This window comes from Antechinus flavipes, chromosome 1, assembly GCF_016432865.1.
Source record: "Antechinus flavipes isolate AdamAnt ecotype Samford, QLD, Australia chromosome 1, AdamAnt_v2, whole genome shotgun sequence".
NCBI classification, from domain to species: domain Eukaryota; kingdom Metazoa; phylum Chordata; class Mammalia; order Dasyuromorphia; family Dasyuridae; genus Antechinus; species Antechinus flavipes.
In genome coordinates this window covers 611,423,428-611,440,429 of record NC_067398.1, presented here as the reverse complement: position 1 = coordinate 611,440,429, position 17,002 = coordinate 611,423,428, and the positions used below count along the sequence as shown (strand labels likewise).

Genomic DNA, 17,002 nt, shown 5'->3' with positions numbered 1-17,002 from the left:
AAGAATATTTATATACATATATTTTATATTTTTTATCTTTGTATTCCTATTTCCTTGCCAAGTCAAATCAATCCACATTTAATACCTATTATGAATCAGACACTGTGCTATGTTCTGTACCTGGAACATAGTAGATATTTAATAAATTCTTATGGAATTAAACTGAATTAGTCCACCTCAGAAGAGGACTGATAGACGAAAAAATACCTGCTGCATAAACAATAATTTTAAAATACCCACTATTATCCTCTTGCTCAATACTTAAGGCAATCAGAAAGATTCAAAATAAACTTCAGCTCATTGAATTTTTCCTAAAGTTTTTCCTTTTAAATGGTAAAATATTCAGCACATTTTTATCTGGCCCCAAATCCCTCCCACCTCTTCCCTCCTGATCCTAACTTATTAGTAACCTGATGATTAAGAAACCAGATATTGCAGAGGGATGCTCAGTGACCTATTGTCTAGGTTCTCTTTTTGTAGTCAGATCAGCTTTATTTTCTTGAACTGATAAGAAGAAGAACCAACAAGAATACTCTAAAACATTCTTCCCACTAGAAAAAGTCCATTGGACTCCTCCCCCACTAAATGCTATTGAATAAAATTTGCATGACTAAAAGAAAAAAATTAAATGAAAATCTATATTTCCTGAAATTATTGACTCTGAGAATTTGAATTATTTCCAAATCATATTAAATGAATAAGGAATTAAGTCAGTTTAATTTGTGATTAATTAGGTTGGCAAATACATCTTCTGTTGTAACTTTATTATTTTCAAAACTATAGGAAAATAACTTAGAATTAAAACCAGCAACTTATTTTATAGCCTTCTGTCAGAACAGTAAAATATTTGGTCATCTGAACAAAATGTCAGGTGTTTTTTTTTTTTCTTAATCTGGTGATTAAATTTATTTTTATTCATTCTTCAAGGCACAAAAGACATAAATCTATAAAATAGGGCTTATAAGTATCTACTTTACAGGGCTGCTGTGTGAATCAAATAAGATTAAGTGCCATAAAATGTTAACTATTAACATTTTTAATATGATTAAAAAACATAAGCTTCTGATCCGATGGATATATATATATATATATGTACATGTATATTGAGGATTATGCACATTTGGGGGGCCACTTTCCCATTGCTAACTAGCTCATCACAGAATCATGACATTTTAAATCCATAAAAAGATTAAAGATCCATTTCTTCCAACCCTATCATTTTATAGACTAAAATCCTGAAACCCAAAGAGGTTAAAGGTTCCTGACTGAGGTAATAATCAAAAGAATCTGTGATCTTATCAATTTTGGATAAGTAGCTACTTTTTTCCTAGACATGGAAATTTAGAGGGTGCTGGCAACATTTCTGCTTCGGTTGGTATAAATGGTATAAATGACTGGATTTGTCACCAACTGACACTTAAAATGCTCAAGTGAATTTGTAGTCTCATTGATTCATGAAGTCACTCTAAAGATCCAAATCACAGCTTGTTCAAATCTGTGTGATCTTTATCTATGTCACTCTGAAATAAAGAGATGATTAAGTGAATGGGTAAAGCCCTGGATTTGGAATTAGGATGCATTACTAGTTCAATGATCTTACACAAAACATTAACTTCCCAGATGCAGTTTCCTTATGTATAAAATTAGCACAATAAGAGCATCTTAACCATTCATTATTATCTTATGTTATAAGGATAAGAAAATGAAGTGCTACATAATTGTTGACTATTGCTAATGTTAATAATAATAAATTTATCCCACGAAGTCCACCCAGCATGCCAGAAGTCTTTCTTGCTTTCTCCCCAAGGATAATAATGCTCTGGCTACTCATATATCATTCTCTCAAACTTGCTAGTGATCTATCTGTCCATCTTCTTTTCTTCCCATACAATTCCTTGAAGACATGTTGTACTCATGTTCTTCCTCTCAGGTTGAATGTTGCAGCCTACTCCCACCCACCTGTGCCTATTCTTTACATGAGATTCATTTAAAAATCTTTGCAGATACTTACATGGTCATATCACAATACCACATCTCAATCGCAAAATGTTGAGATTTTCAAAATGGGCCATTGCTTTTAAGGGAGTGGCAAGGGAAGGGAACAAATATTTATTAAGCACTTATGAAATGCCAAGCATTGTGCTCACTTGATCTCATTTGATCCTTATAATAATTCTGGGAGGTAGTACTAATATTATTGCCACTTGTTGAAACTGAAGCAAACACAGGTAAAAGTACTTGCGTAGGCAAGTAAGAAAGTATTCAAGAAAGGTACTTAGAAAGCATCCAAGGCCAGACTTTAATTCAGGTCTCTGACTCTAAACCCAGACTCTATCTCTGCCTCCTAGATGCTGGTAGATTTCATGGAAAGCTAGGGTTTATTAAGGAAGGGAGTCTTGCAATATTCCCAAAGCCAACTTTCCCCCTGCTCCTTTTCAAATCTGGGGCCCAATTCATCATCCATATGTACTGTCTGTTCCAGACACATATACTGATGGCCAACGTCCATTGGGTGTCCATCCAAATGCATGTTGTATTCTGGGCAATAGATATTCTTTATCCCTTTGATCTTTCTTTCCCACATGGATAAGCAATCCAAGCCCTTTTGAGTGATGACAGATCTCTTCCAGGAGACCCCTCATTGTTCCTGGGCTTAATGGGTCAATATAATATCTTGTAAAATCAGGAACATCTGGAGGATCTCTGCATGCACAGGGAATCCCTCTTCAACTTGGAATTCCGTGCTGGAGCTTTCTAATCATGATGGTGACAATTTTGGTTGGCACACATCTTCCTGGTTTATCTCTCATCAGTTGTTATGATAAAAAAATCATTGAACAGGATTATCTATTATGATATCTAAGTATTTATCACTAAGAATCAGATGATGATAGAACAAAGTTCTATATTATTATATCATTCAAGAAATGTTGAATGCTTTTAATTCATGTATGAGATGTCCCTTGTTGAAAAAGCCTATATGACATCATATTGCTATATCGAATCATATGCTTTTGAAAAATCAACAACTCATAAGCACAATAAAATCTTATAGTCCTGCATTATTCAGTCAGTTATGAAATGGTCAAGATGTGGTTCTTGGTAAGTATTACCTACAAAAGCCTGAAAACTCTTCATTAATACACTCATCAAAGATGCCCTCTGTTTGTATATAGATAACTTTCATAACAATTTTACATATATGGGAGAATAGTCATATAGGTCAATAGTTAACAATGTTCTTTTGGTTGTCTTTTTTTTTTTTTTTTTTAGTATCAATAAGGCCAATTTTTCTTTTAACCTCTATCATGCTCTTCTTCAGAAACTTTACATATTGATCTTTTACCATCTTTATAATTGCATCACTTCCAATATGAATCTCCTTTATATGCCACTTGGTCCATTTCCACCTCCAAAAAAGGTCAATGAATAACTTTACATTTTGGGCTGCTTATATATGCACACAGAGAATACATTAGAGATGTGGCAATATGAGCTGGCCCTTCAAAATCAGACAATGACCCATTATGATAAGTGGCTTGAAGATTTCCTAAAACACATACTGCTTTCAGCTCTAAAACTGAAGGCTGTTGCTATCTTGGAGTGGGAAGGAAAGGATAAGGCATTAAGCCATTATCAGCCATTAATATCTTAATAGAAATAAGTTGATCAAACCATTAATTACGCGGCAGCGCCCTGAGGCAGTAAGAGAAAAGTTTTCATCAATTAACCAACATTTAAGTAAGGCCTTCTGAGTACAAAATTTTGCTTTTGAGATTTAGAGACAGGGAAGGTCTACAGCTGGAGTTCTTAATCTCTTTTGTGTCCTCTTTGGCAGTCTAGTGAAACCAACAAACTTCTTTTAAGAAAGATTTTTTTTAATATTAATTTTTAATGAAGCTTTTTAGTTTTCAAAACATATGCACGGAAAATTCTTCAACATTAGCCTTTGCAAAACCTTGTGTTCCAATTTTACCCTCTTCCCCTACACCCTCCCCTAGAAGGCAAGTAGTTTAATATAAGTTAAACATGGTAGAAATATATGTTAAATCCAATATATGCATATATATTTATACAATTATCATGCCGCACAAGAAAAATCAAATCAAATTAGTTTAAAAACAAACAAACAAAAACAAAAACAAAAAAAACAAAAAAGAGAAGCAAAATAAAATGCAAGCAAACAACAAAAAGAGTGAAAATATTAAATACTATGTTGTGAACCACAATCAGTTCCCACAGTCCTCTCTCTGGGTGTAGATGACTCTCTTCATCACTGAACAATTGGAACTGGTTTGAATCATCTCATTGTTGAAGAGGGTCCACCAGAATTGATCACTGTATAGTCTTGTTGTTGCCGTACACAATGATCTCCTGGTCCTGCCTATCTTACTTAGCATCAGTTCATGAAAGATTCTCCAAGCTTCTCTGAAATTAGCCTGCTTATCATTTCTTATAGAACAATAATATTCCATAACATTCATATACCATAACTTATCCAGCCATTCCCCAATTGATGGGCATCCACTCAGTTTCTAGTTTCTTACCACTACAAAAAGACCTGCCACAAACACTTTTGCACATGGGGGTCCCTTTGCCTCCTTTAATATCTCTTTGGGTTATAAGCCCAGTAGTAACACTGCTGGATCAAGGGGTTTGCACAGTTTGATAACTTTTTGAGCATAGTTCCAAATTGCTCTCCAGAATGGCTGGATGTGTTCACAATTCCACCAATGTATTTATTAGTGTCAAAGTTTTCCCACATCCCCTCCAAAATTTGTCAATATTTTTTCCTGTCATTTTAGCCAGTCTGAGAAATGTGTAGTGGTATCTCAGAGTTGTCTTAATTGCATTTCTGTGATCAATAGTGATTTAGAGCACCTTTAAATAGATGCTTTAAAAGATTATGTAATGATCAATTGTAATGGACTTGGTTCTTCTTAAAAGTTCAGTGATTCAAGGTAATTCCAAAAAGCTTGGAATGGAAAATGTCATCCCCATTCAGAGAGAGAACTAGGTAGACTGAATGTGGATCAAAACATAGTATTTTCATCTTTGTTTATTTCTTTCTTTCACCTGTTTTGTTTCCCCTTAAACACAGTCTGATTTTTCTTGCACAACATGACAAATATGCAAATATGTTCAAAAGGATTGCACATATATTAACTTATATCAGATTGCTTGCAGTCTTGGGGCGGAGTGGGGGGAGGTAAGGGAGGGAGTTTAAAAACTATCTTTATGTGTATTTGGAAAAATAAAATATTATTGAAAAAAAGAAAATGTTTTAAATAAATAAATAAAATACATGTTTACAAAGTTTACAAAATTCTATTGAATACAATTATCAAATTTTTAAAAAAACTCATGGACCCCTAGTTAAGAATTCAGATCTACTACAAAGGATTGGGGATTCAGGGTAGTAAGACAGGAAGAATGCCAAAAATCTAATTGGGTGGGGGCCACACAGAAACAAAGAGTGAAGGGCAACAGAGTCTGACTTCATAATTCCACCAAGGATTGTATGGCTTTGCTATGTTTTCCTGTCTTGTCTAGATGCACTGGACAGGCTTCTTCTACTTTCAAACAACTTTCTTTAATTTCTTTCAGTAGCCTTATAAAGCCTTCTTTATTTGTTTCACTACTCTTCTTTTAGCCCCAAATAATATAGCTGTTAGCCAGCTATGGGCATGAAGAACATTCCTCAAAATTCTCTGATGTCCTTTAAAATAATTCAATTGCTGGCTTTTTCCTCTATCATTTTATGAACAAACCATTTATTTCCCATGAAAGGAATCATGTTTCTCTTTTTAGAAATTTCATTATTGCCTACATAGGCCACACTGAGAATGTAAGAGGGTCTGACATTTTGTGAAGACAAAAATCCAAGGAATTGAAGATCACTTGAACTTTCTGCCTTTTTTTTTTCTTCCTCTTTCAGACCACTAGATAGATCTGTTTCTTTCCTACTAATAATGTCCTCATTGAATCTTCAACTTGAATGGGATTTTAAAAATAATCTAATCCACCTATTTTGTTTTATAGCTGCAGAAACTGAGACTTTTTTTTATTAAATTATTAAAGTGACTGGCTCAAGATCTATGTAGATAGAAAGTGACAGATGCAGAATTCAAACCCAGCTCTTCCAAATCCAGATCCAGAGCTCTTTCAATTGTACTAAAAGCCCCCAAATGTCTTGTGGGGAAGGAGCATGTTTTATTCATAGTTGCACTCCTACCACTCACCTAGAGAGGAAGAGAGCACAATGTGCTATTCATAATCATAACTTAATATCTGTTGAACTGAATTAGCAGAAATAACTGGGGCCTATATACTTATTAGTATTTTTAGTACTAAATAGCATTAATATTATTAGTACTTATTAGTATCCTTCATCTCTTTCAAAACTTATCAACTGCTTCCTTCAACATAAAGCCTTAGCTGTTAGGACCTTGAGTTTACAAAATATGCCTTGTATTTATTTTGTGCATGTTTCCTCCATAGGATATAAACCTCTGTGGACAGGAATAGCTCACTTTTGTCTTCATAAACAGCACCAAGAACAGGGTTAGACACATAGAATGAGCTTAATAAATGATTATTGATTGATTAATGACTTTGTTTTTCTGAATATCACAGGATTAAGAAATGTATTTAATTATCCTGTGTTGTTAAGAATTTGCAGATGGATCCACATGTGTATGCCATGTTTAATTGTGTTGGATTCTTCCTGACCCCATTTTGGATTTTCTTGTCAGAGCTATTGGAGTGGCTTGCCATTTCTTTCTCTAGCTCATTTTACAGATGAGGAAATTGTAGCAAACAGGATTAAGTGACTTTCTCGGGGTCACATAGCTAGGAAGTATATGAGGCAGAATTTTTACTCAGGAAGGTGAGTCTTCCTGATTCCAGGCCTGGCCATATATTGTTATGCCCTGAATAAAAGTATTATAGCAACCCCTCCTTCCCCCCCCCCACTCTCCCCCCTCTCCCCCCACACACCTTTTCCTTTCCATTAGAACTGGGAGAATTGAGTCAGGAAAAACCTTGAAGCTCTAGCCACTTTACATTCCATTTTATCATAAAATCCACATGCATTAAGTCAATCCTTGCTAAGATAATTCCCCCTCTGTCTAGGTATTGCCCTTCACCTAGCTGTCTCTTGCCCTCAACCTTTTTATCTTGATCCTTATCATGTCAGGACTAAGTTATGATATTTCCTGGAATTATGGCTTGTCCATTCACCTAGTGTCCTCACCCTCCTTTATTTTTCCCCTGTGTGCAAACCCTAGTTAGTTATAAAGGTTCCCTGCTTCAATCACTCAGGGCCAGAATGATTTTTGGACACAAGTCCCCTGTTTGTTCCCCTGTTTGCAAACCCTAGTTAGCTATAAAGATTCCCTGCTTCAGTCACTCAGGGCCAGAATGATTTTTGGACATAAATCCCATCCCAGTCAGCTAACCTAAACTTTCCACAATTAAAAAATTAAAAACCAATCTCTGTCTTGCCTCAGTTGCTCTGGCATTACAATATAAGTATAAGGAACATTATCCTGAAGCAACTTCTGAAAATTCCCTCTAAATAATAAAATTTATTTTTGCAAAATAATAAAAGCTGGTAGTATATATATAATTGTGTCATAGTATAGATATAGTAGTATAGATGCTAATAGTAGTAATAGGATAGATAGATAGATAGTAGTAGTAGTAGTATAGATAATAATAATATTATAGATTTAGAGCTAGAAGGGACCCAACAGACAATTTAATCCAACTCCCTCATTTTACAGAGGAGGATCTCAGATCAAAAAAAGGCTGCATGTGGGATTTGAACCCAAGTCCTATGATTCTCAAAATAGTAAATTTTTTCATTATACCATTATGCTTCTCTCCTATTCTCCTCTGTTTCTCCACTTATTTGTTTCTCAAAGGCTACAATTAACTTGCAAGTGGATTCTACAATCTAGAAGGACTATTCAGGAATTAATTCCAGGGCAATCCACTCTAGGCTAGAATCAATTCCCTCTCTACTTTAATCAATCAATCCACGTTTACTATATTAACTTACAGGCTCGGTGCTAAATTCTGGGGATCCCAAAGGAAGCAAAAGAAAATCCCTGTCCTCCAAAAGTTTACAATCTATTATGTGGATTAGCAAGGACCTCCCTTATTTGTTTATAGCCAGGAGAGGTCAAGTTCAAGGGCAATCTTATAAAATCGAAGTGGAGGTGGGATTTGCAGAGAGGGCTGGAAAAGGGGAACATTTACCTGATTTGGGGTTGCAGAGGACTGGGGGGCTGCTGCTGAGGGTTGGACTGCTGCTGAAATAACCGCTGCTGCCACAGCTGCTCATGCTACTCCTCCTCACCGCAGACACGATCTTGATCTCCTTGCTTGGGCTCACTGTGAAAAATCAGAAAACAAAGAGAGCCAGTCAGTCCCTGGTACCCGTAGCAAGTTGGTCAGGAAAGCTGTAAGTCAACAGACATTTGTTTCCATTTCCCAGGCCACAAGCTCTAGTAAGACTGAGCAGGAGGCTCCCTAAAAAATGGAAATAAGCTAGAGATGCAGTAACTATGTGATGGCCACAGTGCTGGCTTCAATATTAATGAGCTAATAATGATAACGAATGCACAGCTGCAAAACCAACTCACTGAATATTCAATGATCAGCCATCCACTTCCACGGAGAAGAAGTTTGCAATGCAAAATATGGTAAAGTTTTTCAAATTAAATCTTTGATGACTTCATTAGTTTTCCATTCCTGTTTCTGATTTCCACCATGGAACAGAATTAATTTCAATCACGAAAAGACAATCAACTGTTTGAAACCACTTAGGAAATCAATTTACCATTGCACTAAGATGAAGTGTATGGTGATTAAGAAGATAAGATTTTATAATTGGATCAAAACTGCAATCTTATGGGGGGAAATTAGATGTATGAACTTCCAAGATTTGTGATCATTGATATTGGGGGCAGAACAGTTGCATTTGAACATCAATAATAATATAGAATTATAAAAATGCAATATGGTCTTGTAGATAAATGGTTAGTTGTATAGTCATAAAGACCTGGGTTCGAGTCTTATCTCCAATATATATTTTCCAAATGACCATGAGCAAACTATACTCAGTGTTTCAGGAGACTTTCTGAGTCTGAACAGTACAGATGTATAATAGAGGGAGATTCGACATTGGGAGGCCAACTCAAATATGAAAATCACAGGATTGGACCAATAGATGAATATAGCAATGCCCTCAGGGACTACATCAGTATGTTGAGGATGTTTGCTCATATACTAAAAGACCTTAGATCACTGCTGCTTTATAGAAAAATATCAGGACTCTTGGTCTATTCTTTAATATTCAGTCAACATATCTCATCACTGTCCTGGTCCCTGGATAGAATAGCTTCCTTTCTGGCCTCTGATTTGTTATAGGTTAGAAACCAGATAGTCAAACTTGTTAATCAAACTGTGTAAAGTAAAAATAAATGGGAATATGTGTGGGCCTATGGGGCCACATAAGTAAATACAATAATTTATAATTAAGTAAATAAATAAAATACATTAACTTCATAACATTTATTCTGGCTGCTGGGAACTTTTTTACTTGCTTTTTAGTTTTTCGCTGTCCCCTAGATAGGAGAAGTCATTGGAATCTGAGTGCCAATAGAGGAGATGTTCTCATAGGTTTCTTTTTTTTTTCCTTCAAAGACAAATAAATGATATGATTCAGTGGAACTAAATTACCTGACATAAAACTGGTAGGTTTTCGGTTATCACTGTTCTGTTTCCTCAAGCAAAAGGGGCTATCGTGGGTTTCCTGGGAGGAGGGAGATCGTTCATTGAGCAGTTCCATTAATCTTCTTCTTCGACGGAAATTCATTCTAAACTGGTAGAGAAGGTTGCTATCCACAAAAGTGTGCTTATTAGACACTGTGGGGGGAAAAGGAAAAAGGAAAATAATGTAACATATTATAAGTCACTGATCTCACTTCATAGAGGTTGATCCCCAATTAGAGTTTGCAGAAGAGTTGCAAAGGTCCCCAATTAAATTAGAAACTAATTTACCAACTATATACAAAGTAATGCGTAAGATACTGGGCATACAAGGACAAAACAAAACAGTCCTTGATCTCAAGGAGCTTACATTCTAGTAGAGGATACAACATATACAGAAATACATATCAGGTAATAGTTGGTGACAGAAGGGATCACTAACAGTAGAGGAATATGGAAAGGCTTTACAACTAAGCTGATCCTTGAAAGACTATAAGAATTCTAAGATGCAGAGGCAGAGAGAACGTTTTCCAATTTTTGGGAGCAACTTGAATAAAGGTATGGAAAGAGGAGATCAAATATGGAATTCAAGCCTGAGTAGTCAACCAGTTTGAGGGAAACCCTATGATGAGCAAAAGACAGTAACATCAAATAAAGATAGAAAAGACTGGAAAAGATTAGAGAGAGTTTGAATATAATGAAGTTATTATGCTGTAAGAAATCAGAAAATAGATGATTTCAGGAAGATATGGCTAGACTTAAATGAACAAATACAGAACTAGTACAATGCATATGATATTATAACATTAATATAGTAAAAATACCCAATTTAGAGGATTTTTATAAACCAAAGAAGAAAGAAATGAGCAGATCAAGCCCTGCAAAAATAAATAATTTGGAAAGTTGTAAGAACTATTATCTATTCAATGACCATTTATCATTCCAGAAGAGCAATGATGAAACATGCTATCCATGATAAATAAGTGATGGATGATAAACCTTATTCTGTGTTTAGGGTAAATAATGAGATTTACATATATGTGTGTGTATAATATACACATAGAGAGCGAGAGAAGAGAGAAATTCACAGAAACATACATACATGCACACACAAAGAGGGGGAGGGAAGCAGAGAGAGACACAGAGAGAGAGAGAGAGACAGAAGAGAAAGACAGAGACAGAGAGACCTAGACAAAGAGAGAGAGAAGAGAGAAAGAGAGAGAGAGAGATGAGTCAATGGGAGAATTTGTTTTCCTTGACTATTATGCATATTTATCACAAGAAAAATTATCTTTTTTTTCTTTTTTAAAAGATATGGGATGGCAATAGGAGGCAAAGAAAATAAATTTTGGTTACCTTCAGATGGAATCCCAGTATTATTAATTTTACTTAATAGTTTTACTTAGTTATAAGAGAGCTCTCATAAAGCAGAAATAATCTGTAATTATAATAATATATCAAAAATAAAATTTTTAAAAAATAATAGGTAGAGGTGTTTATATTTTATCCTAGAATTAACAAAGAATTGCTAAAGACAACTGATTTCAAAGATGACATGAAGCTCTACTTTAATAGTTCTCATTTCTAATTTTTAAGGAATATTTTTCATACATGGATAAAATGAATTAATAATTGACCAACTTGATCTACAATTTGATTCTGACACCTACAGCTTTATCTTTCTCTGTTCTCTTGAAGGAAACATACCTGTGCAGGACCAAAGTGGACAATGGATACTTGCTTTCCCAGAATGTAATCTATTCTTCTCCCAGAACTTCTTATGCTCTCTCATGCCCATGACCTATTTGTGTTAACTCCTGTTCTGGAATTCACTTGCTTCAATCTCTTCTCCATTCCTCCTTTGCCTGTTTAATTCATACCCATTTTTCAAAGCCCAGCTAAAATACTGCCTCTTCAATAAAACTGAAATTTCAGCTATGAATTTTCTTTCCCTCCTTTGATCAATGATAGCAATAATTTACAGTTATTTAGCATCTTAAGGCTCATATAGAACTTCCCTCACATCTCTATGAGACAGGTAATACAATTCATATCATCTTCATTTTATAGATGAGAGAAGGCAAGGGGTCACCTAGTTAATAAATCTTGGCAGTGATTCAAACTCAAGTGTCTCCTAATTCTATATTCTCGGCTTTCACTCTACTCTGCTGCCTTATATTATACCTCAATTAATACTCATTTGTATTTTACCTTATATCACAGAGAAATAAGAGCATTTAATTATGTATGTATATTACAATGATGTACACCAACAAATAAACAAAGTTTAAAAATTGCCTGGCTTATTATGTGTCAGGCACTGTATTAATGCTATAGATACAAAGGTGAGCCAGCAAGACAATCACTGCCCTCAAGTAGCTTATGTTCTAATTGAGTAAGGCAACATATAAAGGGGAGCTGAAAAGTAGATGGGGAGAATACAAGTGCTATCAGATGGTAGAGAGATGGTAGGTATAGTGTGAAAGCCTAGTTCTATGTTCACCTAAAGACCTTCCAGTCTTCAATGCTACTGTAAAATATACATTGACCTATCCAACTAGTCTTGCATGAAAAGGTAACCGTTATCTTGCCAAGGTCCATTCTTATACATATACCCCTGATTCTAAATATTCCTTCCTTTTCTAATAACTGTCTCCCACTATCAATCCTATTCTCTCATCTTTACTTTATCTATTTCTATTGATTAGCTCTTTTTAATACCAAGTAGTTCCAGTAGTTACCAAGAAACTAAATTTGATAAACTACTGAAGGAATAAATGCATTTTCTTGTGATACCCTAGAGAAGCCCCAAAAGAGCATTCTTGGGCAAAGCATTTCTGTGACAAACCTAGGTAAAAACCTTGTCTTAAAGAGTTCACAAGCTGACTAATACTTGAGTAAGCATCATTTCTTTGTGTCTTTGACTAATGGGGATAATACTTGTACTTCTAACTTACATGGCAGTTGTGAGGAAGGGTTTATAAAATATAAAATAATCAATCAATAAACACTTATTAATCACCTATTATTTAGGCACTAATACAGAAAGAAGCAAAAGACAGTTCCAGCCCTCAAAGAGATTAACAATCTAATGGAGGATCTTACAATTTCAGAGTTGGACGAAACTTCAGGGGCCATTTAGCGCAAATATTACCTGAAACTATATAACCTACAAGTAATTATCCAGCCTGTGCTACAAGACTTCTAACATGGGGAGAGAATTTACTCATTTTCAAGGTAGCTTTTTCTACTTCTGAATTGTTCTAATTTTTAGGAAGATTTTCCCCAACATTAAATCAAAATGTGCTTTTTTGGCATTTTCCCCAAAGTTTCTAGCTCTTCTTCCTCAGGCTAAGCAGGACTTGTCTAAACCTTCTTTCAAATATTTCAAATATAGCCAAAAAGATGACTATAGAGTCTTTGGAGTCTGCTCTTTTCCAGACTCAGCATACCAATTTCTTTCCATTACTTCTTGTATAGCAAGAAGCTGAAACCCTTCACTGCCATGGTTGTCCTTCTCTGGGAACTCTCTTCAGTTTATGAATACTTTCCTTTAAATGTGGCGACCAAAACTGAATACAATATTTTAGATGCTGTCAGAACAGGACAATAGGTATGATCAGCTCCTTATTACTAGAGATGCTACTGGTGGTTGCTAGATCATTAGACATCAAGCTTCTTGTATTGGGAAAACATTTACTTCAAATAAAACTATAGTAGAATATTTGTGCAAAATCTTTTAAAATTGTATTTTTAAAAGGTATTGCAATAATGCTATCTAATTAGACAAGGCTGATTTTTTAAAAACTCAGATCTTTTTAGATCAACTTTATTACAGATCTAACCATATTACAAACAACTTATTTGAGTGATAGGAACATGACTGCCTGCTCTCATGAGATGATTTCTACTGTGGTTTAATACTGGACAGCTTGTGTTGAGTTCTGTATTGAGCTTACAAAAATGTCACTGTTTCATGGCCACACACTTCCAGAAAAAGGCCAGTTTTTACAAATAACTCAGATGCAAATTACTACAGTTTACAAACTGTCAGGAAACTCTTCTTTGGGAGTAGGGCAAAAGGTAAAGTCACAACATTTGTTAAGGTGACTTTTAAAGTCATGTCAAGATTTTATTGCTCACTTTATTTTTTTTTAATTGATCCAGAATAGAGATTGTAAGGACTTGATATAATCATTTGAGGGTTTCTTCTGTGAGTGGGCTTTTGGTGATGACTTGCAGCTCATAAATGCTTTTATTAAAAGTGAGAAACGGAAAGGATTCTGGGAAAATGGAGAAATAGGTCAGAAAACTTTCAATTTTTTCCTTCACACACAAAAAAGACAACATTCTCTCAGAGCAGCAGAAATAAACTTGGGATAAAATAGTTGGTCTCCTAAGACAATTTGAGAAGATCCCAGGAAAAGACCTGACCTCCTGGGGTAGAGATTATCCCAGGAAAAAAGTACAAACTCTGCAGAATCAACAAACAATAAGCCCCGGGGCAGATGAATTGAGTGGCTGCCTCTGTCTTAGAAACTTTCATTTTGCAGATAGTGTTGGGGTCTGATGGCTGAGTAGGAAAAGACTGAAGTAACTTTATTGGCTGGGGGGGCCAAGCACAGCTGTGCTGAGCAGACACATATGTAGTTCCAGGGGAAAAGGAACTAGCATACACCTGATGAGTGCAGTAGCGAGGGGCAGGGATCATATTGGCTGTGGGCACTTGCAGGAGAGCAGAGTCCTTGTTTTCACTTTCAGGGCAGAGAGAACAGGTGAAGTTTGTAGCATTGGTGGGATTGCAGGGAGCAAGATCATCTGCCCAACTGCTTGGCGGAGGGCTCTACCTTTGGCTTGGGAGTGAAAAGAAGAGCCCAAAGTTGGGCTTCAGAAAATAACTGTAAGAAGGATCCGAGACTTGAAGCATCATTCTCCATACCTGGGAACTACAACTTGATTATACTAATAGCTGCTAAAAATAAAATAAAACAAAAAATAAATAAAAATAAGGAAGCAAAGGAGAAAGAACTCAATCATATTATAAATACTTTGAGGACATGATCTTAGTTCATGCTCAGAAGAAGATAATGAAGTTTAAAAAGCCACTCCTTTTTTTCAATAAGAATTGTCAACTTGTCCCAAGCACAAAAAGAGTTCTTGGAAGAACTTTAAAAGGACTTTAAAAATCGGGGGGGGGGGGGGTGGAGGTAGGGGGAGGAAGAGAACATACTGAGAAAATCAAGAAAATTATGAAAAGAAAGTCAACCTTTGAAATAATCAAAAACCTAAGGAAAAATTTCTTGAAAACTAGAATTGGGCAAGGAGAAGCTAATAAGCATTCTAAGAAACAATAACAAAATCAAAAGAATGAAAAAAAAATCATCAGAAAAACAACTGATCTGGAGAATGGATTGAGGAGAAAATAATATAAAAATAGCTAGACACACTGAAAATTATAATAAAGAAAGAATTTTGATGTAACGTTGCAAGATATTTTTAAAGGAAAGTTGCCCTTAATTCTAGAACAAGAAGGCAAAGCATTAATAGAAAAAGAAAATCTATCAATTACCACCCGAAAGAGATCTCGGAGGAAAACTTACAGAAAATTTTAAAGCTCCCAGATTAAGGAGAAAATATTGGAAGCAACAAGGAAAAAAAATAAGTAATATGAGGCTACAATAAAGATTACACAAGATCTAACAGCTACTTCATTTAAGGATGTGGATCTTGGAATACTGTATTCCTTAGAGCAAAAAAACTGGGGTTATGACCAAAGGTAACTTACTCAGGAATTTTAAGTATAATCTTAAATGAAAAAAAAAAGTACTTTTAACTAACTGAAAGACTTTCAAGTTTTTGTGACAAAACCCTAGACTTTAAGGGAAAATTCAACATTCAGGAGAAATACAAGGTAAACATTGAAGACCAATTATAAAGAAATCAATAGTCACATTGTTTACTTCATGTATGTGAAAATATTAACAGTACTCTTATGATTGTCATCATTATTTGGGTAGTTTGAATGAAAGGCCTGGGCTGAGTTGAGTATGATGCAGTGATTTTAAAAATGTAAAACTTTTTATGGAGAGATAAAAAGGAGTAAAAGGAAAAATTGATACAAAAGAAGCTAGTAGGGAGAAGAGGGGATAGTATTGGAAACTTACTCTCCTCAGGAATGGATTAAAGGATATAGGTTAAGAGGAAACTATGTATGTATGGATAGATTTCAACATGTCCCTAAACTAGGATAGAGAAAAAACAAAACAAAACAAAAAAAAGCAAAAACCCAGTATATATAATTTCTAATCATTATTTATCACTTCCTTAAATTGAGAATGTAATAAAAAAAATTCTAAGAAGTAGTCTATGGGTTTCACCAGACTGCCAGAGGGTTTATGACACAAAATAAAAAGCCTTTTATAGGTGTTAAATTATTAATAATCTTTATAAAATGTCATTAAGATTTTCTAGTCACTGCAGCTAAAAATGGTCAGAAAAATGCTGGAAAGATAGGTTGGAGTCAGATTGCAAAGAGATTGCAATGTCACCAGAGGACTGTGTATGCTATCCTATAGGCAATAGAAAATAGTTGAAGCTTATTAGGCAAAGAGTTCAAAAAGGCTGGATTAGTTAGACCAATTAAGAACCTAGTGGCCCATAGTAAATTCAAGAGGTGATAATGGTATAGACTCAGATGGCTCCTTATTCTTGGATTGTACTCCTCTCTTAATATAACTTTCTGGGCTGACTCTCTGAACTAGCAATCCAATTGTCAGATTAAACTGCTGTCTAGCCAGTCCTTACTTGATCCAAGTGTAAGATTTGATATTTATACATTTCAGTTTCCGTATATTTGATGCAAACCAATGTTCTAGCCTCCTGAGATCTTTGATAGATAATGAAATAGGACAATGGCTTTCTCCAAAATAGATTATGAGAAGAGCAGGCTGGATTGCATTTGGGAAAATGCATTTTTTATTACTGACTCTAAGTTCCACATGGAAAAAAAGGTCATTTTAAAAAATACCAATATTCTTCTGGTGATAGGATATGATACATCATAGTTTTCAAAGTATTAAGGTTGGAGATCACCCAGTGACCACAGAGACACAGGACATAAATAATCTATAGCAAATTACCAGTGAAGAATTGCCTATGTGAAGTGACCTAGAACAGTAGAGTTAAATTCAAATAGAAATAGGGCCCCTATATTATACAAAAG

General features: G+C 35.0%; 1 protein-coding gene across 1 annotated transcript in view; it reads right to left on the bottom strand.

Moving 5' to 3' along the window:
• DEPTOR (DEP domain containing MTOR interacting protein) overlaps positions 1-17,002 on the bottom strand; it is a 187,810-nt gene that overhangs the window by 54,209 nt on the left and 116,599 nt on the right. Inside the window, exons 5-6 of the mRNA XM_051971027.1 lie at positions 9,751-9,936; positions 8,266-8,400 (exon numbers count right to left, since the gene is read on the bottom strand). Of these exons, the coding sequence (XP_051826987.1) occupies positions 8,266-8,400; positions 9,751-9,936 (321 nt within the window). The remainder of the gene's footprint in view (positions 1-8,265; positions 8,401-9,750; positions 9,937-17,002) is intronic.